This window comes from Abramis brama (assembly GCF_963993115.1).
Source record: "Abramis brama genome assembly, chromosome: 17".
Classification (NCBI taxonomy): Eukaryota; Metazoa; Chordata; class Actinopteri; order Cypriniformes; family Leuciscidae; genus Abramis; species Abramis brama.
In genome coordinates this window covers 12,322,625-12,348,786 of record NC_139979.1, presented here as the reverse complement: position 1 = coordinate 12,348,786, position 26,162 = coordinate 12,322,625, and the positions used below count along the sequence as shown (strand labels likewise).

Sequence of the window (26,162 nt, the reverse complement as noted above, 5' to 3'; positions counted from 1 at the left end):
TGAAAGTGGCCATAATCGGTCTGATTTTGTATAGCACATGGATTACATGAAACACATAAGGTAATTCTGGCCGATTTAAGTAAGGAAGATATATGGTTGCTGTATATGAACCATGAATGAATCCATTTTTTTTTTTTATATGGGCCAAGCTTTATAATGGGAGTGAATGGCCATTTAGTGTCCATAAAAGTGCATCTATATTCATCATAAAAGTGCTCCACACGGCTCTGGGGGTTAATGAATCTGAAGTGAAGCGATGAGTTTGCGTAATACGCAGTCTACTTGCACCAAAAAAAAAAAAAAAACTTACACAACTTGTGATGTCGGAAGTAGCGTAGTGCGTCATGATGTGTAAATATCAGCAGTACGTTGCATTACATGATGAAAATTATATGATGAAAATCTTCTGGTGATTTTGGTAACATTCACTACCATTATAAAGTTTGGAAGAGCCATGATGACATTTTTTAATATAACTCTGACTGTTTTCGTCTGAAAGAAGAATGTCTAAGGTTTTTAAAGAGGGGTTTGTTTATTTATAATTTTCCTGATTTTATACAACATTTTATTCCTTAAAAAATTGTGAAAATGTATTTATTTTTGGCTGTTGACAGTATTTTCTGATCTGTGGAGTGATAAATAGAGATATCCAAAATGAAACAAGAATTTTGAACCTGACTTCATTCAATGTTCAGATTTTTGTTCTATAAATGTATGCAAATTAGTGCATATTTAATTAGCCTAGATAAAGCCTAATTTGCATATTTAAACATAACATTTCAGAAAACTTGTAATACATTTTTTTTTTTTTTACCCTATTCACCTGGGGTGTCTTGCCTTAAAGGTATCACAGACAAATATTTATTTTTCCGTAGGTATATCTATATTCGAATACACTTTGCGTTGTTATCCCTCACAACATCTAAAGCCTTTCAGAATAAGCATTTACAGAAATGGAAAGCATAAAAATTGGGACAGTTGCAGTGAGAGGTAACCAACATTTTTTCTCCACCATCTGCTGGCAAGATATGGGTAAATTACATTTTTAATTATTGTGAAATAGGTCATCAACAACATGAGGAAGCTGTGGCAAAGAGAAATGTTTCTGCCTTTATTACGCGATTTTCATCTGATGAGACACAAAAAGCTTCCTCTTTGGATACTTTGTGTATCTTAGAGAGTAACGGCTTTGGTACTTTCCATCTGTTGCTTTTCTTTGCTCAATAAGGTGTCATGGTCACTTTAGTCTCTGAAACCCGCATCTCTGCTCATATATGATACATACATCATCACAGTTCATAACAGCTGTCTGGAAGGATACTGAAATCTTGGTTCTCTCTTTCTCTCATTGGGGGTGTGGCATATGATTTCGTGTTGTAATCAGATCAACTGCTGAAAGAACAGAAAGACAGTAACTGGATTCAATACCCTTCCAACAGCAAAACACAAAGGTAAGAACCAGTTCATTTGATCAATGTAAAGGCTATGCCAAAATCCTGTGTGAACTGAAACAACTCTAATGGGTAAATGGAACTGCAGTTTTTTTCTTGCCCTTATTTGTAAGACATATGTAAATAGAATTGATATTAATTCACTCAAAAATGAAAATTTTGTCATCATTTATTTACTGACCCTTAAGTTGTTCCAAACCTGTATGAGTTTCTCTCTTCTGTTGAACACAAAAGAAGATATTTTAAAGAATGTTGGTAACCAGACAGTTGATGTCACCCATTGACTTCCATCGTATGTTTTATCCTTTTGGAAGTCAATGGGATCCATCAACTGTCTGGTTACCAACATTCTTTAAAATATTTTATTTTGTGTTCAGGAGAAGAAAGAAACTCATACAGGTTTGGAACAACTTGAGGGTCAGTAAGTAATGGCACATTTTTTTATTTAGGGTCTATCTCTTTAAGATCTTCTTACATTTCACTTGTGTGAGATTGTGAAAGCTTTAACCTAAGGATGTGGGTTTTTGTTTTTTTCTCTCCTGAGGATGTGTTTGTGACTCCTACATTTTATTGCCAACAGTATATGTTGACTCAGTGTTTAAGTTTTCAGATTTCTTTCATAAGGTGATTTGTACAGTCCTTTGTCTTATTTTGGTCCAACGTGATCTCATGAGAATACGTGTGTATTTTTACGTAAAGTGTAGTTCTACCATACGTACATTTATTTACGTTTTATACACACAGAAACGTATAATACTGACGTATTTACAGCACTAAAACGTAATTTATTTACGTATAAACAACTTTACCGACGTACAAATGTGTACGTATTCCTATTTAACTTATGCATATTCAAATCGTGGCATTAATGTTTTGACTCTATTGCATTCACTTGTCTTATTAATTAAAATTTCAGTTGCATTTATTAATACAGTTTAACGTTACTATAATAACGTTAGGCTACTCATAAATAACTTGATAACATTTCGCTCTGTTCGTGCCTTCTGCTGCAAACTCGTTTCGGAGGATTATGGTGTTAAAGGGACACTCCACCCATTTGCACTAAGCTTTGCATTGTTAGAAACCCAGTCATACTATTGAATGGTCGTGCAACACTCTCTCATTTTCCCCTGAGACGGGAGAAATCCGTTATTTACCTCTTACACTTCCTCCCACAATGACGCAAAAATCGTCATTTTGCGTCATTGTCGGAGGAAGTGTAAGAGGGGGGGATTTCTGTTGAGACTACAGACACTCGTTCCTCATCTTTCCCAGGGGGCGGGACCCGCTCACGCTACTGACCTATTACAGATCAGTGGGTGGGACTTTACTCTCTGAAACTGAAAGCAATATCCTCCATCTTGTTTGAAGCAAAGCTAACAGGCGCTGTGGAGACAGATGTAAAGTTATGACAATAGCGGAGGAGAGTGCTCAATATGATATAGAAGAATAGGATTTCGGAAGCTTGAATCAAGCTTGATGCTTGAATCAGGTGTTTGTGGCTACCTTTACAAGCCGCATTATAGCGAAGAGCAGCCGAGGCAGAAGACCTGCCTGCCGCGGACGAGGAGCCCGGACTGGCTCGAGTTAGGGCGGACTGGTGGCGCCGGTGATCTCACTATGCAACTACGAACACAGAGATAGAGTCCGTCTGCGGCAAAGAATTTCAACGATGACAATTTCTCCTGGACGAAATCTCTGAATCAGACGAGGACACGGACGTTTGTGTTGTGAACTATCCTAGTTTCGCACCGCATATGTTCTGACTGAACATCCAGGTACCATGCAATAATTCACCTTTTCGAAAGAAATACAAACGAGGATTAATGCACTAATGAGTTCGCCAACTAACTAGACATTTTGTGTGAAATGAATTTCAAGCTCTGGTGGTAGCTAGCCTTGTAGACGGAAGAGTGATTTCTCTTATAGGCAGATATGCGCTGTTCTGGATTAGTGGGAGTGGCTTGCGGAGCTGTGCAATGTGGGAGTTGTTGTCTTTCATACAAATGCGTCCTGAAGTTATTTTTTGTCTTTCCTCGGTCACGAAGGCACCAAATTCAAAATTTCGACTACATATATGACCCACTTTAAATAAAAAAACAATGTTCAAATGGGTGGAATGCCCCTTTAAACACTTCATAGCTGCTACACTTTAAAACCAAAAAATACCTTCTTTAATCGATTAACCATTTTGTAATATTTGGTTTATTTACCGTGAGACACAAAATGCGTTTTCTCCTATAGACCCATAATACACTAAAACACAACATAAATTCACAAAAGACATACATTTTATTAGCTTAATGTAATCCAAATCTTTAGAATCCATACGTTGTTTGCAAGAAACAGATCCAAATTCAGCCCTTTATCCAGTGATCTTCATCTCCATTCTCAGCAGAGACCGTAAACGTCAAATCCCGCGCTCGTAGTGAATTCAAATTCAAAAATTGCGCCCGAAGCGTTACGACATGTTTTACGGCAGTAATATCAAACGCTCATTGGCTCTCGCATGCTTCGTCACAGATTGCGACATGCCGTGTTTAAGTTGGTGTGCTACATTTGAAACAGAAGCGCGCGCGCCTTCACAGAGCGAACAGCGAACCGAAACCGGATTAACATTTTCATGGATTAATAATTTAAATTCTGCTCTGTAACGTTACCTCATACAAAACTATTATACTGCCAGAGAGGACTGCGACACATCGTCATGTGAACGACTTTTGGTACCCGTTTTGACATTTTCTCAATAAATAAATTATTGTGATTATACGTGTCTGTCTGTTGTTTTTCTTAATAATTGTAGCCTACGTAGTTTTAAGAAATTGTTAGGGGTACGTTAGGGGTAGTGGCTCAAACTATTTTTGAATGCTATATTGTTAATAAAACTTCCATTTCCCTACACATATCTGTCCATTACGTTTTATCCTTTTAATATTGTCTATAAAATGGGTATGTTTAGGTGTGGGAGTAGGGGTAAGGGATCTTACATTTATAATCTATAAAATGGTAAAAAGGAAATTATACAGATATCTTTATGATATGAAATATTCGTAAATAGTTACTGCAACGTTTAAACGTAACATTATTACGTTTTTACAGCTAAAAAAACGTAATAATGTTACGTTTAAACGTTGCAGATACGTCCATATTATACGTTTCAGCATATATCCAAACGTACAAAAAAGTACGTTTTCTTTCTTTGAAAATTACGTATTAATACCTACGTATTAACAATGAGATCAGGCTGTTTGGTCAGTTCAAATCAATAGTGCTTTTTACAATACACATTATTCTAAAGCACCTTTACAGAAATGAGAAAAGAAGATAAAGGAAAGGAAAAATCATTTAATCCCCAATGAGCCACCAAAGGTGAAAGTGGCTATAGAAAAAACTTACAAGAATATTTAAGAAGTCTAAATGAGGAAGAAATTTTGGGAGGAACAAAGACTCTGAGGGAAAGCCCTTCTATTAGAGCTAACATGAGAAGTGGTTTTAACCGGAACATTATCTGACATTTCCAGAAATTTTAAGAACACTGAAGACAAAATTAGATGGCATGGAGCTAATGCGCCTTGGATGAAAATGTAGGATAAAGAAGAAAAATATATTAGTGCCTTCTGTAAGGAAAGGATGAATAAGGTGATCGTGGAAGGAGGGAACAATGAAATGAGAGCAGACTATTTAATTTACTATGTACCTAACTAAACAGATTAGTCTTCATTGTTTAGTTAAACCAAGAGCATGTGTGTGCTTTCTGGACTTTGCTTGTAAGGCTATCCCAAAGCATGTGAGCCACATAGAAAATACTCTATCTCCTATAGTGGATACTAGTGAAAATATGGTTGGTTATAGTTCATTAACATGTGAATCAAATAACACTAATAGTTTTGCTTCATTTGTCCATCCTTCTCTTGTAATAAATCTGCGTGGTCTTTTGGCCAGCAGAGGGCAATATGTAACTCTAATCTATTGAACAGCTTTAGGTCACAGTGAGTGGTTTTGTGGGTCAGGCTGATTATTTCACATTATTAAATATAACATCACTTCTCTTCCAAATCTAAGCCATTCAGCCTGAATAATGTCGTTTTATTTATAGAATGCATTAGCCTAATAAAAATGTTGCTTGGAGACATGTTTGACTTTAAATGAGTGTTTTATCCCTCTTAATCGTGTCAAACTCCAAAATCAAAGTTTCATGATTCATCATTTACTTTTAATAGATCAATTCTGTCCTGGGGAAATGGCGAGTGAATTGGAACAAGAAGCTACAACTGTGCTTTATTTAAATGAAAGTACAAACATTTCAACCACAGGTATAGTTTCTCATTCAGATTTTTTATGGTCTGTCTGTGATCATGACATTTCTTTCCAATTTTTTTTTAATTAATTAATTTGAGGTCAGTAAAAGACTTTACATTTTTTTTTACAAAAACAATTCTATTTAAAATAATTTCAGAAAATAAATAAATAAACAACCGCATCATGGCTTCCACAAAATTATTAAGCAGCACAACTGTTTTCAACGTTGATAATGTTTCTCGAGCACCAAATCAGCTGAAGGATCATGTGACACAGAAGACTGGAGTAATGGCTGCTGAAAATTCAGCTTTATCATCATAGAAATAAATTACATCTTAAATAGATAATAATAATAAAAATGTTTTTTAATAATATTTCACAATATTACTGTATTTACCAATAAACACAGTCTTGGTGAGCATAAGAGACCAAACATTAAAAAAAATCTTACTGACCCCAAATATTTGAATGTATTTAAAATAATCCTTATTGAAAATATTTGTTTAAAATATTAACATTTTTATCATATTAATTGTTTATCTTAAAAAAGTGATTATTTTGAATAATTTTGTTCCTGAATTGTTGCAGATGCGAGCTTGTGCAACAGCCTGAAGTGCTACATGGTCCTGAGCACACCAGAGAAGACGGCAATTGGCTCAATTTGCTTTCTAGCTGGTCCTGTGACTTTCCTGGAGAACATTTTGGTCCTGGTGGTCATTGCGAGCTCCGCCACTCTGCGCGGACGGCCATCGTACCTGTTCATCAGCAGCTTGGCACTGGCTGACACTTTTGCCAGCTGTTTCTTCACCATCAGTTTTCTAAACTTCCATCTTTATAGTAAAGACGACGGCGCTAATAACTATCTGTTCAAGCTGGGTGGCGTCACGATGGCCTTCACGGGCTCTGTGGGAAGTCTATTGCTGACAGCACTGGACCGTTATCTCTGCATCTACCAGGCTTCCAATTACAAGGTGCTATTGACATGCACAAGGGCCAAGCTCGCTATAGTATTATTATGGTGTGTAACGATTATAATTTCATTCCTTCCTCTGATGGGTTGGAGGTGCACAACCTGGTTGGATCCTCCGTGTTCCCGTCTTTTCCCTTATGTGGATCATCACTACCTGGCCTTCTGGACGGGCCTGCAACTGGTGGTGCTCTTCCTCATCACAGTGGCTTATGCCCTCATCCTGTTGAAAGCAAACCGGCATGAAGCAGCCATGAGTGGACCAAAGTGTGGAAGGTCGAGCATAAAAGGACAGGCTCGAATGCGAATGGACATTCAGCTCGCACGTACCTTCAGTCTGATCCTCCTAATCCTCGCGGTTTGTTGGCTGCCTGTCCTGTCCTTTATGATGGTGGATGTCATGGTGACCCTTACAGATAAACAACAGCGAATGTTTGCTTTCTGTAGCACGCTTTGCTTGGTGAACTCGTGTGTAAACCCGCTCCTATACGCTCTACGCTGTCGAGACCTAAGGGGAGAACTGTTAGCACTGTTCAAAAGTTGCATTGCATGCAGGGAACATACTTTGGGAAACACATATAGCATAAGAAATGAAAATGGTTCTGGCAAAAAGAGAAAGGATCAGGCAGTGAGTGATAGTAATCCAGATACTATTTCAGAGAGTGTAGACAACCAGCAAAACAGCATACACATTTCATAAAGTTTTATTTATTTATAAAATATTTTGTTTATTATTTTCATCCATTTTGCTGGTCAGAAACTGAAATATTCCACAAAATGTAGTTCTTCTTCATCATAGTAGGCCTTGCAGTTACATTGTTTTGTGATAAGAATTTGCAGGATATCATGTAAAGTTAGGAAAATATGAAAGGAAGAAGTTGGCATACTTATATAAGAACTTTAACGTGAGCAAAACATGCTTATAAATTAAAGGAACATACAAGGTCAGTGCATAGTAATGTGGCTATTGTGATCAGCTTTTGATGTATAATACTGTTTCTCCTTTCTACAGGAGTGCAATTATTAAGAACTCAGAACAGGTGAATCACTTGCTACATTTTGTCCCAAACATAAAATATGCCAATATATATATAGATTACACTGTGAAACAAAATACCTTCAGCATTATTGATGACTACAGGCAAAAACTTCACCTCCCCTTTTGGATCGATTGTACATGCTTTGTAGCACTACATTCTGTAATACCCATTTTTTGTCTTTATCACAGTTCTTGGCTGTATGTCTTACTATATCACGACGATAATTGTTATGATACACTAAATACTTTATTATATGTTGCTTTGGTAAGAAAGAGTCTGCTAATAATGCAAAATCCAATGTAATTAGTGTAATCTTCTATTGACTTTTAAGGTCTTTTGCACTATTATAATTGCATGTTCAATAAAATACTGTATGGCATAACTATAAATTACTGTTACATTGTTTAAGAAACCATACACTTCAACCTGACCAATTCATTGACCAATACATCATTAAAAACACATTTTCCTGAATATTATTAACCCTTTTGATGAAATAGCACAGTTTGAGGATCTTTAGATAATTGTATACATGTAATCAATTATACATTATAATCTTCCAATATGTTTTACATTTTACAGTATTTTCATTGGATTAAGTCAAAATTGACAAATGTTGGGATATAAAAGTGTGTGATATTCATATGGTGTATGTAATATTCAAATACCCCACACTGCGTCTAAACAGAGGTGTTAAGAGACAGTGAGGAAATTATTCCCTCATGATTTGAAAGACTGCTTTGATGGCAAACACAAACAAGCACCAACATGCAAATCCTCTAGAAATATGGTCTTTGGCCAAATAAACTCAATAAATATTGATCAGAGTCATATGATTGTAAGGCACCAATAAGGATTAAGCTGTTGGAGGAGTGGAAATTGAAAAGTTTTTTTTTTCTTAGAATGAAATCCAAATATTAATCCAATAACTAACCCAAAATAAACTGAAAGAGTTCAGTGAGCATATAAAGACACTGTTTAAATTAGAAAAACAAATATTGACGAAAAAAGAGCAAATATTATACATTAATAATATTATGCAAATATTGTACATAATGTATTCATTTGATATATTTACCTATTTATTATATTCATAAGGGAGATAGATAATAATGATCGTAATTCTTAAAATATTAAATATGACATTAAAATATTAAGTACACATTTATAATAAAAGGTGTTCTTTTCTATGCAAACAGCATCCACATAAAAGTCGGTGCAAGAGGCCTGTTTATACAGGAATATAAATAGCAAGCATAAACCCGAGTAAGTATAACTATCACTTTCATTATTAATAATCGTTTTGATTTGGAGCAGCACATCACTGGAAACTATGTTTCGAGAGGGCATTAACATAATCCACTACTCACGGGTTGAGACGATTACCACTGTAGTAGATTTACTTATAAAGTAAAAAAGTACCTTATATTTTTGCAATATATTTTAAATCACGTGAATATTTTTGTTGCTTAGTAAACAAAATAAGTTATGATAGAACTTTATGTGAGAAAAAATAAACTTGTTTATAACATTCGCCCCCCTCTCCGTGAATGGTACATTCCGTGGCTGTGTCGTTTTAGCATTTTTGCTACAAATCTGGCACTTGGTGTTTAAACCGGTGTGCGAACAGAGGGGGGGCGCCGATGTCGTGCGAAGCTCAATAAAACCCCCTGAAAAAGTCGAATTAGAAAAGGAAATCTGAGCATTTTATTATCAAAAAAAGGTGCTATTTTACCGCTGTTGTTTATTGTCGCATTAAATCAGCGATCATGGCTTGTGGCGCGACGTTGAAGCGATCTATGGAGTTTGAGGCCCTTCTCAGCCCGCAGTCCCCCAAGCGAAGGAGGTGCAATCCTCTACCGGGGACTCCGACTACTCCTTCCCCGCAGAGATGCGGTCTTCGCCCGTCAACAGAGAGCCCGGCACACTCGATGTCGCCCCAGTCAATGGGTGGAGAACACAGGCTAACTCCAGGTGAGAAAAATGCATGATTCTCGCCATTTAACGTTGGTTTGTTTGACATGGAGGAGGGGAATGGGGGTTGTTTAATCTCAGCTAACCAGCTAGTGGATTTTTGAATTTCGACAGTCCGTTAATTTAATCCCCCCACCAATCTGCTTTGAGTAACGATTTGAATGTGTAATGCCGTTTCTTAATGGATGGTATGGTTGTGGTGGGTAGTTGGTATGGACTGTAGTTACCGGTAATTATGCAGTTTGGATGAATAGCTGTTTTGAGCTCGACTAGCTAGGCTGAAAGCGGCCGCTAATACAGACTAGCTGACACAGAGCTTCATTTAACTCCCATGGCTTAGTGTGAACACATACATAGCCATCGACCATTACAACCGAAAACAATACACATGACAATGTTTTTCTACAAACGCCTGGCTCTGGTCTGGATGGTGAACATTTATCTCTGCGTTCAGCCAGTTATAGTTTACCAGCAGGATTGAACCAGTATGTCCAAACAAAGAGGAAAGGTGGGTAACGTTAACGTTATGTGCGCAAGGGTGGATTGGCGTTTTTTATTTTCGATTTAACAATATTATTTAAAACACAAGTGTTCATATTATGTGTGCATATATACATAAAATAACTCAGGCTAAATGTTTCCGCGTCAAACAAACTTCCAGTAATTTGATATTTAACATTGATAATTTCGTTAAAGCCGTGCGTATTTAATGCAGTCTGTCTGTGTACTTGCACTGCGTTTATCCGAAATGTTTGGACCCTTTGGCGAACCAGCCCAAATCCTGCTGTTTAGAGCTTGAAAAAAAAATCAAAGACGCCACATTGAATAAATGGGGAAACTAGGAGTGACAAATTACAAAAGTAAAGTTCAGAGCAACCTATCACTTCGCCATTATCGTTTATTTCTTAATTATAGGCACTGAGTTTGCATCCTCATTAGTAGGATTTGGAATATAAGAACACTGATGATTTAGTTTTTGATTTTTAATGATTCCAATTCCATTAACAATCGTGGTACTTTGGATGATATATTTGGTGATTCAGATTAAAGGCCTGGTAACACCAAGATGAAAATTCAGTGTTATAAATATCTGTTAAGACCAATGGTTTTATGCTGTCAGTGCAAATATTTATTTTTTTAAAACAGATCTCTATTAATCTATTTTCCTTCGCACTGCTCCTGCATAGAACTACAACTTGGTGGCACTCACAAATTCACCAAGCGACAGTGAATAGCAGGGGGAAGAATCCAGAACTGGTTCTCATCTTGTACACTTGTATTTAGTGTTGTTTGAAATGCATAGCGAATGCAGAAAACATGAAAATATTGTTTGACTTTTTCCAGTGACAAGCAGATTAGAAACGGAACAGGCATTACAGGTGGCATTAAACGGAAGTTGCAGTGGTCTTTTATATAGTTCTGACCCTGACTAAAGATTTTTCTAGTCAACTAATAGCCTAGTCGTTCATTTAAGGCATTAGTCGACTAGTTGCACGTTTATGATGATTTGAGTTTCAGGGTTGAGATGATATTCTATGTTACATTGTTCTACATTAGAGGTAGACTAAACCACTAAGTCCCTTTCGGCAGCAGCTGTGAAGTTGACGACGCAGACTCTCATATAGAGAAATGCATGTTAAGTAAACATGTCATGCAGGAAGTGCTGTACTAATTTAGCTTCCGCACGATCACTTGGATATGCGCCTCATAAAAGCCCACATTTATTTAGGTTCTAATTAATGAGAGAGTGGCCATGTAAAGTAGCTAATGTTAAGTTACTACTTGCATGTTTCAGATAAGCCATGTTTGATGTCGATGAATGAAAGGTGAACATTTCCTGCCTGACGTAGGCCCTGTCTCAAATGGCAACCTAAACACTCACGGTCTTCCTATGAGTCCGCACTTTCGTGACGTAACGCAGCTTTGACTGTCGGGAAGAAGTCTGCTGCGGTGCTCGCTTCAGTCCGGGCTCTGCAAAAGCGTGCATCGAAGGCGCATATCGACCGCAAAGGGGGGCGCTCGCGAACACCCTTCTGAAACCTGAAATCGCACAAAAATTGGACACCCTGCAGTCTTGTGGACTTATCGGACACGTACGCCGTACGCGGCATCCATTGTAAGTGCATGAAGTGTGTCATTTGGGACAGGGCCATAATTACGATCTGTCCATTGGACTGCGTGACTTTACCAATTCCTGTAGAGGGTTTTTTTTTTCTGCGACTAAACGACTTATTAAAATTTGGTCAACTAAGCCTCTTGATGACTAACGTCTAGTCTACTATTAGTGGGCAGCCCTACTGTTATTTCCTATTGTGACATATAAGTGAAATGGCTTCTCGAACAAGAAAAATAATGTGGGCGTGGGACTTGATTTTTGTCCATCTGGAATTGATTGGATCAGAGGTTTGTTGTTGTTTACTATTATAAACACTCATCAGAGATAAGATGTCATTGCAAGTGGGAGGGGAAGTTATTGTGATTAAAGATTATGAGTAGAGGTCGACCAATATTGAACTTTACAGATAACGATAATAACTAGGTTGGACTGCACTGGGGTGCATTTCCCAAAAGCATTGTTGGCCAACTATGATCGCAATTTCCATTGAACTCTATAGACCTTATGTAGCTCCTCCCCTTTTCAGCGCTGCACTCGTTGGCTTTTGACTTCCGGTCTGTATTTTCACAGCGATTTTGCGTGTTTATTAATGAACGGCTCGTTTTAAAATCTTCCCGGTCGACTGACTTTTTTTTTTAAGTCATCTGCTTTAAACATTACAGTCCTCATGATAACTTTCGTTAACTTTACATTAATTAAATCCACTTCAAAAGCTGGACAGCAGCGCCATAGAAATATAGAGCGACCGCTAAAACGGAAGTTCAAAGACAATATTCTAAAGATGGCGGCGCCCTCGTTTCTCTGGCGCATAAGGTCTATAGGTAACGACGGAACTTGCGACCATAGTTGGCTTTGAGAGAAACGCACCCCTGGCTGATAACTTATTAATCAAACGAGTTTTAAAAATTGACTACTTTTTTAATTAAATATCTAAATATTAAATGTATACCTTGATTATTCATGTTAGTTCATAGTACATTATCTAAAGTTAACAGATACAACTTTTCAATTTATAAATGTATTAGTGATTGTTGAAATTAACAATCTAACAAGGAACAATACTTCTAACAACTACTGTTAGAAATGGAATCTTATTGTAAAGTGTTACCATTTCATATAAATCCGAACAGTTATGCTTAAAGATGGCTAGGCATTGACACCATATCCAAATATAAAGGCCATTGCATTGAAATTAGACACGCATGTATATGGTCTCACAAATTATATTCTTCTATTTTAATTGATTATCTAATCAAAATATGTATTAGTGTTGTTGATAAAGAACTGAAATGACCTGCATGGCCATACAGTTTGCTTTCTCACTTCATTAGCTTTAAATGTGCAACTTTGCTGGCTAACAAATGCATAAAAGTGACCAGCTGGATATAAACTAATGCAAATAGATTATAACGATCGTGACATTAAACATTTGGCTGCTATCGTACTGCTCTAGTAATGGATGCAACCTGGGAAAATTCAGTAAGTATTTTTGCAGATAACCGATTGTTACAGCAATCAAACTCTTATGCGGGCACATGAATAAATAAGTGCACAGATAAATAATTTATAATAAACTGCAATATTCCTTAATGGTGACTAATTCACTAATCGCTCTGAATGATGCATAAGTGTTTTTGCTGGTTCCCCCTCGGACCCCAAGAGGTCGCCATTTATAATGCCTCATATCTTTTTCTAGGTAATCAAAATGGTACAATTAACTGGTGGTAACCTGTGTGTGACTATGCTAAGCTAGCAGTTTAATGGGGTAGTATCATTTGCCAATTTAGCTGGCAAATATGCTGATAACAGAGTAGTGGTTTACAAACAAAATAAAATAATCATTTGTTTAAACAAATGTGAGCTAACTGAAAAAAAGAAAAAAAGAACAAGAAATTACTGTCTTTAACTATGTTTATATTAAGTGAATTGTGCCATAATTTTAGAGTTAAATGACACAGTACATTTTGTAGGATTTCTAATCAGGCACCATATAGAGTAGACATTTTATGTTCTTTCAGCCAATGGAATTGCTTCGGTGTCCTAGGGGGTTAGGATTTTGCATGACACTAGCTAGACAAACATCACTAAAATCATTGGGTTTTGTGTTTTTTTGTTTTTGTTTTTTTGGGGCTTGTTCTTTGTTTCCAAGCCTGCCCATCAGTTCCCTTATTAAAATGGCAAGGATGGAATGTGACTGGCCTTAAAGCCCAATTTGGTGTTTAGTAGTCTTGCCTTTGTAAAACCAAATGCCCCTTGTTCTTTCATAGAACAACCCTCTTTATCATCCTTATTTAGGTTTGTGTCTCTAGATAGGCACATTTGATTTTGAATAGAATCTTCATAAAATAGTCTTCCATCAGCAGCTCATAGTTTCTTATTACGAGTCAGCGTCTGATATTTCAAGCTATGTCTGAAGTTGCTTGACCCTTTGTGTGCTGTGATAACTCATCTAACATTCAAACACAAAAGCTTTTTGCTTCAGAATAATTAACGTCTGTAACGCACCAAATCCTAAACCAAGCGAATCAAGCTCCCTGCAGGAACACACCCTGGGCTTGAGGGCACTTCCTGCCAGTTTGGGTTTTTTAAATTCCCTCCTCAAAGCCTCGACAGTGTAGTGAATAAGACGCCTCAACTCTACACCCACTTACACTCCCCTCCCCCAGTCCAGTTCATCCCACACCTCCATTGTATTTGATTTATCCTTGTTCTGTGCTTTTGGGCCTTGAATCGCTCCCCATCCTCTCTCAGGAAGCCACTGTGATTGATTGCTTGGTTTGACCATATAAGGTTACAGTTGCTAAGTAACCTGTTGGACCTAGTCTCAGCATTTGGCAGCATTTGATACAGGCGGAGGGATTTACCTGTCATTCAAGGGGTCTGGCGTTGCCCATTGACTAAGTTTGTGTGTCTTTCTCTATCTGTTTCTAAAACGGATTATTGCGTGATCTGAACTTAATGAGTTAGTGCACACAAATTAAATTTCTTATTTTTCTCACCCTTGTTTTATTCAAAACCTTTTAGACTTTATTCTTTATTCAATTATTAGTTATGACATAACAGATTAGACAATTATTTCGTTAATTTAATGGAAAAAATCCATGATTAATTAAATATTTGAATCTAATTATTATGACTTTGTTGTTGCATGTTGCTTTTAACATCTAACGTCAGAATTATTGTACTTCTGCCTGCCTTGTTCGCTAAAGGCTTTGTGGAGTCTTGCTGTCCTGTCAGGACAAGCATTTATTTTCTAACATTAACGGATAATTGTGAACTAAACCATTAGAAACGCGTCTCAAACACATTAAACAGCACGCACATCCATCAAAGCACATGACAGGGCAAGCAGTGTTAAAATATGCTTTTGTTTGAAGCGCGTAATATGACACATTCTCATGTTTAGATCAACTTGGGTCATGCACTTTTCCCACAGCAGTCCTACGCTATTTTCCAGATGATTTGTGTCCATAGAAATGCATTATTAACTGCAGTAAAGACTGGCAGATGTTTTCCGCGCATAGTGCGTAGACGCGATTAGCAATTTTTATTAGTTGTTACAGCCCTAGTCTGTAGAACACAAAATAACTGCTTTTGGCCATGCAATAAATGGCTACAAAATAGCATTAGACTCCATTGGCTCCAAAAACGCTGAGACATTTTTCTAAATATTGTATTGTTTCACTGAAGAAAATCATACATACAGGTTTGTAACAACATGAGGATGAGTAAATAAAGCATTTTCATTTTTGTGAAAACTGTCCCATTAAGTCCGGCTAATTTTGTTTAGTCTGTTTTGGACTGAAGCCTTTTAATCTAGATTAGCAACACTGTTGTCAACATGTTAGTACCTCTATTGTAGGGGTTTCCAAAATCTGTCCTGGAGGGCCACTGAGTTTAGCTCCAACTTGCCTCAAACCTGCCTGGAAGTTTCTAGTATGCCTAGTTAGACCTTGATTAGCTGTTTCAGGTGTGTTTAATTTGGGTTGGAGCTAAATTATACAGGACAGTGGGCCTCCAGGATCAGGGATTGGACACTCCTGCTCTATTGTTACAAAACTTTATTACAGGACTTTTACAACTCAATAGTGAGTCTTTGGTTCTGGTATACTCATTTCTAGAGTCAACACTGAGTTTGGTTGTGCTTCCCAATAACACCTCTTTATTGGCCATGCAAAGCTGTGTGTTTATACAAATAAAAACCAATCAGATGAGACTGGAGAGGAGGCTTCCTGTGTTTACAATGCAGCTTAGGCACTGTTAGGTTGTAGCCACACTGCCTGCTTCGCTGGAATGCATTAGCATCAAGATAGATGCCACCCCTTGATAAAGCTGTGAAATGTATTTGTTTCTAAGATGCATCACAATGCTGATGTGAACGATTCCGCATCGATGCATAAAAACAAAAGAATCAATTTTTAGAAAATCTAATTTAATAGGCATATCATACCGTTTATTGTAAATAATGTACTCTTATTATAAGCTATATTTATAAAGATGCTTATTTCCTTCATAAGCAAAGCACTTGCACTTGCGGCTTCTATGAAAAGAACATGCATGAATGAGAAAATAACATTTTAACATCAAGCACATCCCGCACTTTAAGAGTAATAAGTAGTAGGGATGGGACGGTATGAAAACTTTATATCACGATTATAGTGACCAAAATTATCGCGATTATCAATATTATCACGGTTTTGTTAAAACGAGATGAAAGTGTTCAAAAAGAGTTGATGCTCACACTGAAGACATTTCAACAAGTTTTATATTTGAAAATCAACAAACAACTAATAAAACAAGCAGCTCTATGCACTTTTTAAAGCAAGATTCTGTTATGTGGCTTTTTCTTCCTTATAATGACGGTCGTCAATAGCAACGCATTATAACACCGCGCACATCCATTGTAACGGCCGCCTAGTGTTAAGTAGTGTTCATGACATGAATGTTGATGTGCCTTTAAGATAACTTCTTCTATGGCGTACGTTATTGTATGCATGCTGTTTTTATGTGAGCGCGCACGCACAATGCTCGCGCAAAGAGGAAGATGACCGCTCTACTTGCTGACCGTTGTTTTATAATGTGTTTACTTCCACTTTGATTTGTAGCGTGTTTTAGAGCGTTTTCTTTTCCCTTTTAACATTCGCTCTTCGACATGTATGTGAAGAGTGTGCTTAACTGAGAGAAAACATCTATAAAAGTCTTGTGGAACTACCAGTTCATTTGCACTGTCTTGTATTCTTCATCTGGGCAGACTTCAAACTCTCTGACAGACGTTACAACAACACGTTACAACTTGCCGTCTTGCGTCTTTTTAATTGTATTGGAAATTAAATCAGAGTTGATTTATTGTTTACAGAGTTTGATAATATTGTTGTGATCATCTTGTCTGAACGATTGTTTTGTACACTGAACATAATGGATTTATAAACAGGTAAGATTTAAAACATTAATCTCAATTCAATGTCCCCGTAATTATGTGGTAAAACAAAATCGGTGTAATAAGTGTATAATGAATATAAATTAGTATCAATTAAATGGAACTTGAACTTGTTCGTTCTTGGCTCAAAGCCACTTGCTGCAAACTTTTCTTTACGGGAGCTTCACGTTTATTTCAAGTGATTGATATAATAAAATAGTTCAACTTAAAACAACATTTTATGCCCAATTATTTCCCAGACGTAGTTTTGGTATTGAGGTCAAAGTTAACTTGCCTTGCGTTCGCTATAGCCTACAACAGTGGTGGTCACACAAGACGACTCGGCAGATCTGAAGTTTCGTGCATGTTCTGCTGACAGGGTGACCATCCTCGATTAAGTTTCCCTCAGGACTTTTGTTAAAGCCAAAATATGACCACACCTCAGAACTGGTTCTCTTAAAAGGCTGAAAAACCTCCCGAGCACGGTCACTGCCTTCCGCAATTCCTTCTTGAATAATAATAATAAAAAACTTTGCGCGCTGTGCCTGCATCAGACTGGCTGTTGCTGGCTGAACAGGATCTAAAATCGCGATAATCAAACACGGTTTTAATGATAATTAAATGATAATTAAATTTTAAACGATATTACTAACCGTCAGTACATTTTATCGTGGTTTATAGTAAAACCGGTAATCGTCCCATCCCTAATAAGTAGTAACAAAGATCTTAAATCTTAAAAACGTTCCCGTTTAAAGGGTAAAAACGCAAAAGTCTGCTAGACAGTGAAGGTTGTACGCAGGCGCATGGACTTGGTGTTTTTGTGTGGCAGTGCTTCACATTGCCACCTAGCCGCCTGGAGTGCATACTACATCGAATTTCACACACTCTTGCGTCACCATATGCACGCAGATTTCCCCCCATAACGCTCGTCTAAATGCAGAATAAAAAGTGATAACGCAACGCCACTTTTGCGTTTTCTCTTCAGATCGTTTCCGTGTAAACATAGCCTAAAGCTCTCTACGAACCTGACGTGCGATGCTGCCTGACATGTATGCGCATGAATCAATGTCACACGCTCAGAGCAATATTGTAAGTTACTGCATAATACATTTTTAACTAGCAGAATAATACAGCATCACGATACAGTCTCACTTTTAGCGATATCTTTTAACTATTATAATATTTCGAAGGGCAAAAACATTAACTTTAACTATTGGCTTTACATCAAGACAGCTGTCACTTTAGCGCGAGGCCCTGTACACTTGGCACAGCCCTTGCGACAGTACTGAGCTAACTTGATCACACCGAGCTAGGCGGGCGTGGTTTCAGCAACCAGGCACCTCAACTCCACCCACGTCCCGCCTCTTTGCCCATTTTCGGTTATCCAGGAGTGACACGCGGTATCGCACTGCCAAGATGGTGACGACTGACTCCGCCCACTTTTGGCTTAAAAATGCTCTTCATAAACCTACGGGTGAAGTCATAAACACTACGTCCATATTTGTTAGTCTATGGTTTTGAGCCTTTTTTTTTTTTCGTCCTTTAGTTAGTTGAAGGCCGACGCCTTCAGAAGGGGGGAAAACTCTGAGCTCCACACCCAAGATAAGTGATGCAGGTACAGCAGATAGATGTGCCCTTGTGTTTGTCCACCCTTGAAGCTTTAAATGACCTACATTCAGGAAGCTGAGACAATCAACCTCTAAATACTCATTTTTGTGATGAATTAAGATGATTCTAAAAGATCATTTTAAAGAGTTTGGCTCATGAAAGTCATGCAGGTTTCTAATCAGTTTTGAGTCATCTGCTGGTGTTAAAGATTTAGACAGGGGACTAAACTCAACCCAGTTTTTCTATAAAGGGACGCTGGAGGTTCCTGGTTGCTTTGCTGCCCTCCGCATTGCAGTCCCGTCACCCAGATTCGGTTACCAGAAATAAGCCTGACCCTCCACAAAGCCAAATGAAACTAACCTGCATCCCATTTTCCCCCTAATGTAGCGTGTGTTAGTGATGATGTCAGTGTACCATTGTGGCTGATTGTAAAACTGAAGTGAAACTTATTTCTTCACACTATTCGTCATGGGACCCATACTGGAAGCAGGATATCCTCTGTGTATTGTGTGCGCCTGCTGAAGTTAAGACAGTGAATGCTGTTGTTTTTCTTCCTCATTTAAGATGATTGAAAATAGGCCCCAAAATTCTCGCGGCAAAGTTCTTTTTTTTGCCCTTTCCTTGGGGTGGGGTGGGGGGGCAAAAAAAAGTTCAAGTACTTGAGCAGAGGTGCACTGTTACGGAACATCCCGACACCTCCCGTGCTGCTGAGAGCGACTTTTAGATGAATATGTAAATGTGCTGCATGCTCTCCTCTCAATAACAAAATGAACACTACAAAAATTACAACAGTGTGAAAACCGGGGTAAAGAAAGCATCTGATAATGGCAATGTGGACATGTTTGCACAAGCTCGGCAATTCTGCACTTAAATCAAATCACGTTTGTTTATATAGCACTTCATACAATATATTTCTTTAATGCAAGCACCTTTACAGTATTAACCCTTTTAAACTGGATGTGTCGCCGACTCTTCAACCGTTTGCACTATCAAAACCATTCAAATTGCCCCTGACAGTAGACAACATGCGCTTTTCGGAAATATATGGCTTATTACTGTAAGTTCATGCTTTCCATCATAAAATGACAGCAGCTTTCTGGCAGAGCGGGAAGGAGGGATTTGAACAGATACGAAGCGCGACAGGTTAGTGTTTTGGATTGCATAAAATAATAAAAGAAACTAACAAATACATGGTGAAAGAAGTGGTAGACAGCAGAAGAGGGGATTGGGATGATTTTTAATGGAACTTGGGAGGCGGATGGCCGCTAATCCTTTCACATATCTTAGCATGGGGTGTGCGCATGTGTATGTGCATGCCTATGTATGCATGCATTTGTGTGTGTGCGTGTATGTCTTAAATGAAAACTATGCAACCCAATGTCACAAAAAAGACTTGTATATATGTATTATACTTAATTTTTCAACTTTAAAGTGTTTGTTTGTTTCGTTCGCGATTTGTTCTGTTTTTCTTCTAAATAAAAAAAATCTGTAAATGTTTTCTTTTTCTTTTTTTTTTGTCTATTTAAATTATATTTACAAACCACACACAGTAATGGTCAATAACTGTAATTTGTTGAAAGCTATTTTTTTCTGAGAAAGATGACACCTTGCACATGAAGATAGCACATTGTTTTAGAATGTAACAGTCAAAAAATCTAAATATGCGCAAAACAAGTATTTTAGTTTCAGGTTCTAAAGGGTTAAAGAGAGAAAAACATTGTCAGGGTCACTTTCAATTAGAATTACAACTTAATTTCTACTTCATTTAAGCTCTCCAGTGTTGTTCATGGTTTCTACTCATTTCTGACCTTGATGTGCTGAACAGAATAAGTCTTCCACCAATAAGATTTCCCAGATTGCACTTACCAATTACATAATTGCCACGGACCAATTGGTAGTTTTAAGGTGTTCACGGAGATAAATTTCCCCGAAAAGTTCGCTTTGGCAAACTGGTGTGCTTGCATGCTATCAACTAGTGGTCGACCGATATATCGCCAAGGCCGATATATCGGCCAATATTTGGCATTTTTGAAATATCAGCATCGGCCGATAAGTTTTTCTGATTGGCCGATGTGTTGAAAGCGGGACTTTTATTTTGACGGCGCTCTGGACTTTTATTTTGACGGGCGGCGCTGAGAGAACACCAGCGCCAGAAGAGAACGGCAGCTCCTCAGATGATGTCAGATCAAACAGCGCTCACTCACATTCTATTCCGTCTTCCTTAATTTACGATCTCTGTCAGTCATATCTAATACTTTGTTAGACAGAACTGGTAAACAAAGTAAATGGTAACTTATGCCAAGTAAGTAAAGTAAAGCGTTTGCTTTTATATTATTTGTAACAGAAAAGGCAAACAATCAGGCTAAAATACTTTCTCATTTGCCGTCAACATTCAGCAAATGCGCATCTAAGTTACGTCATTTAAACAAATCTCTGAATATCTAATAAAGATTTAATTTCACAAACCTTGCAGATTTAATCGAATCCAGCTGTGATACCTTGTGAAGTGTGCATTACTGTCTGCAAGTGACGGTCGGTCCGTGCGAAGTGAGTGAATGCGAACAGAAGATCAGCTTCACAGGAGACGCGATCAAAAAACTTTAAATCCTTAATTTTAAAATATGCTGATATATAACCAGTTGCCAACTGTGTCATATTCATATCATTTTCACTGTGCTGTATGTAAAATTAGCGTTACCTTGTCTTTATTTGAAAAAAATATGATTACCAGCACGAAATTACCAGAATACTGAGAGCCCTGTTACAGTGTTTACTTTATTTTTATTCACATATTCATATATTTCTAAACAATTACTTTGTGAAAAATACTGTAATAGGATTGCAAATTTAAGAAGTTGCCATCTAAAGTATAAAAGCATGTTTATTTTATTTTAAATTATTTAAATTAAATATTTTTTCAGTTTGACTCATGCTCCTTAGCCAGTGCACAAAGGAACAATTTTTTATAAAGAGCTCATGCTCACCAAAGCTGAATTTGTTTGATCAAAATTACAGTAAAACTTGTAACATTGTGAAATAGTATTACAATTTAAAATCTTATTTGAATATATTTCAGAATGTAATTTATTCCTGTGATGTCAAAGCTGAATTTTCAAAATCATTACTTGTCAAATGATCCTTCAGAAATATGAAAACAGTTTGCTGCTTAATATTTTGGAAACTGATAAATTTTTTCATGATTCTTTGAATAAATATTTCAAAAGAACAGCATTTATTTGAAACAGAAATCTTTTGTAACATTACACATGTTTTAAGGTCATTTTTGATCACTTTAATGCATCCTTACTGAAAAAAAATTCTGACTAACCAACACATTTTTGAACGGCAGTGTACATTCAGTAGGTCATTATTGCAATATAAACACAGTCAGAGTGATCAACAAGGTATCTCTTCATTTACCAGTCGAAGACGCAGCAACTGTCTGCTATTATGTTTACTCCGTGCACTGTCAAGGTCTTCATCATATCTGTCGTGGTACCGGTCTTTGCAGCAATTATTTTACCATACTGCATCGTGCGCTGTTGGCATCGAGCCTGGAGAAATGTAGCCACACTTTTGATCGACTTTTCCACATCTTTAGGGTATTGTGTGTGTGTGTGTGTGTGTGTGTGTGTGTGTGTGTGTGTGTGTGTGTGTGCTCGCGTCTCATATGAGTATGTGCGCGGAGAGTTTGTGTGTGTGTGTGCTCGCGTCTCATTGAGTATGTGCGTGGACAGTTTGTGCGCGCACGCGTCTCATGAGTATGTGCGCGGAGAGTTCCGCGCGTCTCGTGTGTGTAGAGTTTGCGTGTGTGCGTGAGCGACTAGGTGTGTCGTTGTGCATTTCATATGTATTTGTTTGAGCACTGACGTTGACGAGTTAACTCCTTAGGTATCGAAATCTGGTACCGAAAAACAAGTCATTTTTCGATACTCGATAGTATCGAGGCAATTCGGTCGGTACCTAAAAAGTATCGAACTCGGTACCCAGCCCTAGATTTCACTGCATTCACGGCCAGCAAACCAACATGTAGCACATATTTGTGCACAACCCTTGGGGAAATCTTTTTTTTTTTTAAATTATGTAAGCTGAATTAACATCTTTCTCTCGATTTGTCTTCCTTTGACCCCAACAGAACAGATCTTCCAGAACATTCGTCAGGAGTACAGCCGCTATCAGAGGCGACGGCAGTTAGAAGGGGCCTTCAACCAGACTGAACCCTGCAGCTCCACTGATATCCAGAGCTCCAGTCCCGCCCTTACCTCCCCCAGCTCTCCCACAGGTCAGTCCACTGAAAACCATGTCCATTGAGATTCTTAAACCATTTATCAACCTTTTTTTAGACCAGGGATGCCTAATCCTGTTCCTGGATGTCTGCCTTCCCACAGAGTTCCAGCACACCTGTCTGTAATTAAGTGTTCTTGAATATCTTTAGGTGTATTTGATTTAGGTTGGAGCTGCTTTTTGCTGGACAGAATCTCTCCAGGAACAGGATTGGGCTCCTGGCTTTAATTTCAAATGTGCATTGTGAAGATGCAGTGTGTCCAGTTTGTCGTCAGTAATGTCGAATACTTTTTGATTCTTGATGCCGGCGAGTTTGAATATGCAGAAAATGCAAACGTGACGGAGCAAAATTGGTTTATAGATTTTGAAGCACAATTTGACCATAAGCAAACGTTGTGATTGTCATGAAGATGAGAGCCCATGATGACGGTGACTATAGAGAGGAAACCTTTCAAAACATGCTTTTCATTACTTATAAAAGCTGCGAGCACTTTAAAATCAACAGCTAAGATTCTTTACTGATGATTTTTATTCAAATGGAAATTGTAAGTTTGGGGTCCATAAGAAAAAAAATGTATACTTTTATTCAGCAAGGATCTATTAAATTAATCAAAAGTGGCAGCTAAGACATTTGTTACACAAGATCTTTTTCAAAATAAATGCTTTTCTTTTGGACTTTGTATTCTTAAAAGAATCTTGAAAAAAAAAAAAAAAAAAAAAAATCATTGTTTCCACAAAAAAATATTAAGCAGCACTGTTTTCAGCATTGATAATGATTATAAATGTTTAAGAACCAAATTAGAAATAATTTTCTAAAGGATCATGTGACACTGAAGACCTAATATTTAAATATGTATTTTATTCTGGTGAAGTTATTTTGAATTGTACACAGTACGCTGTTTTTACTATACTTTTCATTAAATAAATGCATTGAGTAGGATTGGGTATCATTTGAATTTGAGCTATTCTGATCCTTCTTATCGATTCCTATAGATATTTTGAAAATTGAATGTAAAGTGACATGGTCAAGTATGGATTTTCAGAGTTGTGTGTGTTTTTAGGTGCCTCATCATTGAAGAAGGATCAGCCACTGTTCACGCTGAGGCAGGTTGGCTATTTGTGCGAGCGCCTTATCAAAGATCACGAGGAGAAGATGCGTGAAGAGTACGAACAGATACTGAACACAAAGCTTGCAGGTACAACAAATTGCAGATACCACACAATGGGGTGTTAGCTTTATCGCGTTCATATATAAGGTCTATTTCTTTGATTAGTATCAAGATGAATTTATTTGTAAAATTGTAAAAAAAAAAACATGCTACATTGTCATGTTTTCTGGTTTCACCTCTCTTGTTTATGGCTGAATTGTGTTTTTAACATGCCGTTTCTCTTCCTTTTCCCCTTAAGAACAATATGAGTCCTTTGTGAAATTCACACAGGATCAGATTATGCGAAGATATGGCGCCAGGCCTGCAAGCTGTAAGTATATTAACTTCCTCTATAAGCAAGCAATTAACATTCTGTCATAAATGATTTGTGTGTTGCAGTTAAAAATAATAAAGCTGATTTCAGTTGGTCCAAATGCTGATTATGGTCTCTTTATTTTCAGATGTGTCTTGAAGAACATTATAGATGGTTCTAGCCACCCCTCAGCAGCTGGTTACTATAGAACCAGCCCCCTTCGTTTCATTTGAAATTTCCTCCTTCCACTTCTGAATCTTTTTTTCCCCTTTAAACTGCTTGGGTGCCATGGTCTATCCACATTTAACTCATTTTTATTGCTGAACTGTTACTGATGGCCCAACTCCAAACATGCATATCTAGATGCATTCTAAGGAAGTTTAATCTCTAAGAATTTGTGGGAAATGTCAAACTACCGCTGTAAAAAAGCTTGGCTGATGCGATCTCTCTCTGTTTAATGTAATGTGACTGACCTGCAGCAGATATACCAGACTCTCCCTCTATCCTTCAGTCTGTTTTTTAACTCCAACTTTTTTTCTTTTTTGACAAATAAAAGATCTGTGATAAGTCATCATTTGAATTGATTCTGTTCTTTCTTGCAAATAATTTGGAATGAAACTGCATAGGTTTGTGTTGCATATCAAGTGTTTGGAAAGACATGAATGTGAGTAGCTAATGACAGAATGTCCACTTGTAGCTTTCTGCTTTGGAACACAAAAATACATTTTAATAATGTCCTAGTTTTTTCCTCCCATGGATTTAATAATGCTTCACAAGTTGATAAACCTTAAATGTTAAATCACCATGAAAGTGGTTCATAAACTGTTAGTGTTCTGGAGTCGTATGATAGCCTTGTGTGAGAGAGAGAAACGTTTGAGTGTTTCATTAATAGCTCACTGGATGTAAAGATTATCAGTGAATAACATTTATAATTCTGTTCCTCGTATAAAGCTTTTGAATTGCCCTAGAAGACTTGTAATATAGTGTATGCCGCAAGTAAACGACTGTTATTATTTTTAAAGGCTTGTCAAGATGTGGTCACCATTTATTGTCATTACATAGAAAAAATGACTAGGACTTAGAATCTTTTTTTCTAAACAAATGTACCATTTCAAATGAATGCTTTTCAGTTGAACCATTCATGAAAGATTCTTGAAAAAAACGTAACATGATTTTCACAGCACAACTGTTTAATATTGATAAGCGTTTCTTGTGTTCCAAATCAGCGCATTAGAATGATTTCTGAATAGTTATGTGACACTGAAGACTGGAGTAATGATACTGACAATTCAGCTTTGCCATCAAAGGAATGTTACATTTTAAAATGTATTAAAATAGAAAACCATAAAAAAAACATTCTTTTTTGTTTTCTGCAGAAGGGATCTGATACAGGTTTTAAAACGAGTATGAGCATAATTTTCATTTGTCTGAATTATCTCTTTAAGAAACCTGAATGTAGATTGTACTGGAAATGGCGACATCTAGTGCTCATAAAGCATGCTACCATTCTCTTTGAATGAGTTTTATGTATTTTCAAAAATGTTGT

At 37.3% G+C, this 26,162-nt stretch overlaps 2 protein-coding genes across 2 annotated transcripts; both read left to right on the top strand.

The window, feature by feature from the left end:
* The first annotated feature begins 1,310 nt into the window (after positions 1 to 1,310).
* cnr2 (cannabinoid receptor 2) lies at positions 1,311 to 8,146 on the top strand. Its single transcript, XM_084088672.1, has 3 exons — positions 1,311 to 1,451; positions 5,672 to 5,764; positions 6,339 to 8,146. The coding sequence occupies exons 2-3, from the start codon at positions 5,692 to 5,694 to the stop codon at positions 7,415 to 7,417; spliced, it is 1,152 nt and encodes a 383-aa protein (XP_083944798.1). The 5' UTR covers positions 1,311 to 1,451; positions 5,672 to 5,691; the 3' UTR covers positions 7,418 to 8,146.
* A 1,209-nt stretch (positions 8,147 to 9,355) lies between these two features.
* On the top strand, positions 9,356 to 25,187 carry akirin1 (akirin 1). Its single transcript, XM_084088393.1, has 5 exons — positions 9,356 to 9,731; positions 23,007 to 23,153; positions 24,217 to 24,351; positions 24,563 to 24,634; positions 24,765 to 25,187. The coding sequence occupies exons 1-5, from the start codon at positions 9,527 to 9,529 to the stop codon at positions 24,773 to 24,775; spliced, it is 570 nt and encodes a 189-aa protein (XP_083944519.1). The 5' UTR covers positions 9,356 to 9,526; the 3' UTR covers positions 24,776 to 25,187.
* Positions 25,188 to 26,162: the final 975 nt, after the last annotated feature.

What these genes read in the sequence shown, in the direction of transcription:
- cnr2 (XM_084088672.1), top strand. Translation starts at nt 5,692, where the DNA reads ATGGCGAGTGAATTGGAACAAGAAGCTACAACTGTGCTTTATTTAAAT. An exon ending in TACAAACATTTCAACCACAG is followed by an intron (nt 5,765 to 6,338) that starts GTATAGTTTCTC and finishes GAATTGTTGCAG; the next exon opens with ATGCGAGCTTGTGCAACAGC.
- akirin1 (XM_084088393.1), top strand. Translation starts at nt 9,527, where the DNA reads ATGGCTTGTGGCGCGACGTTGAAGCGATCTATGGAGTTTGAGGCCCTT. An exon ending in CTCCCCCAGCTCTCCCACAG is followed by an intron (nt 23,154 to 24,216) that starts GTCAGTCCACTG and finishes GTGTGTTTTTAG; the next exon opens with GTGCCTCATCATTGAAGAAG. An exon ending in ACTGAACACAAAGCTTGCAG is followed by an intron (nt 24,352 to 24,562) that starts GTACAACAAATT and finishes TTTCCCCTTAAG; the next exon opens with AACAATATGAGTCCTTTGTG.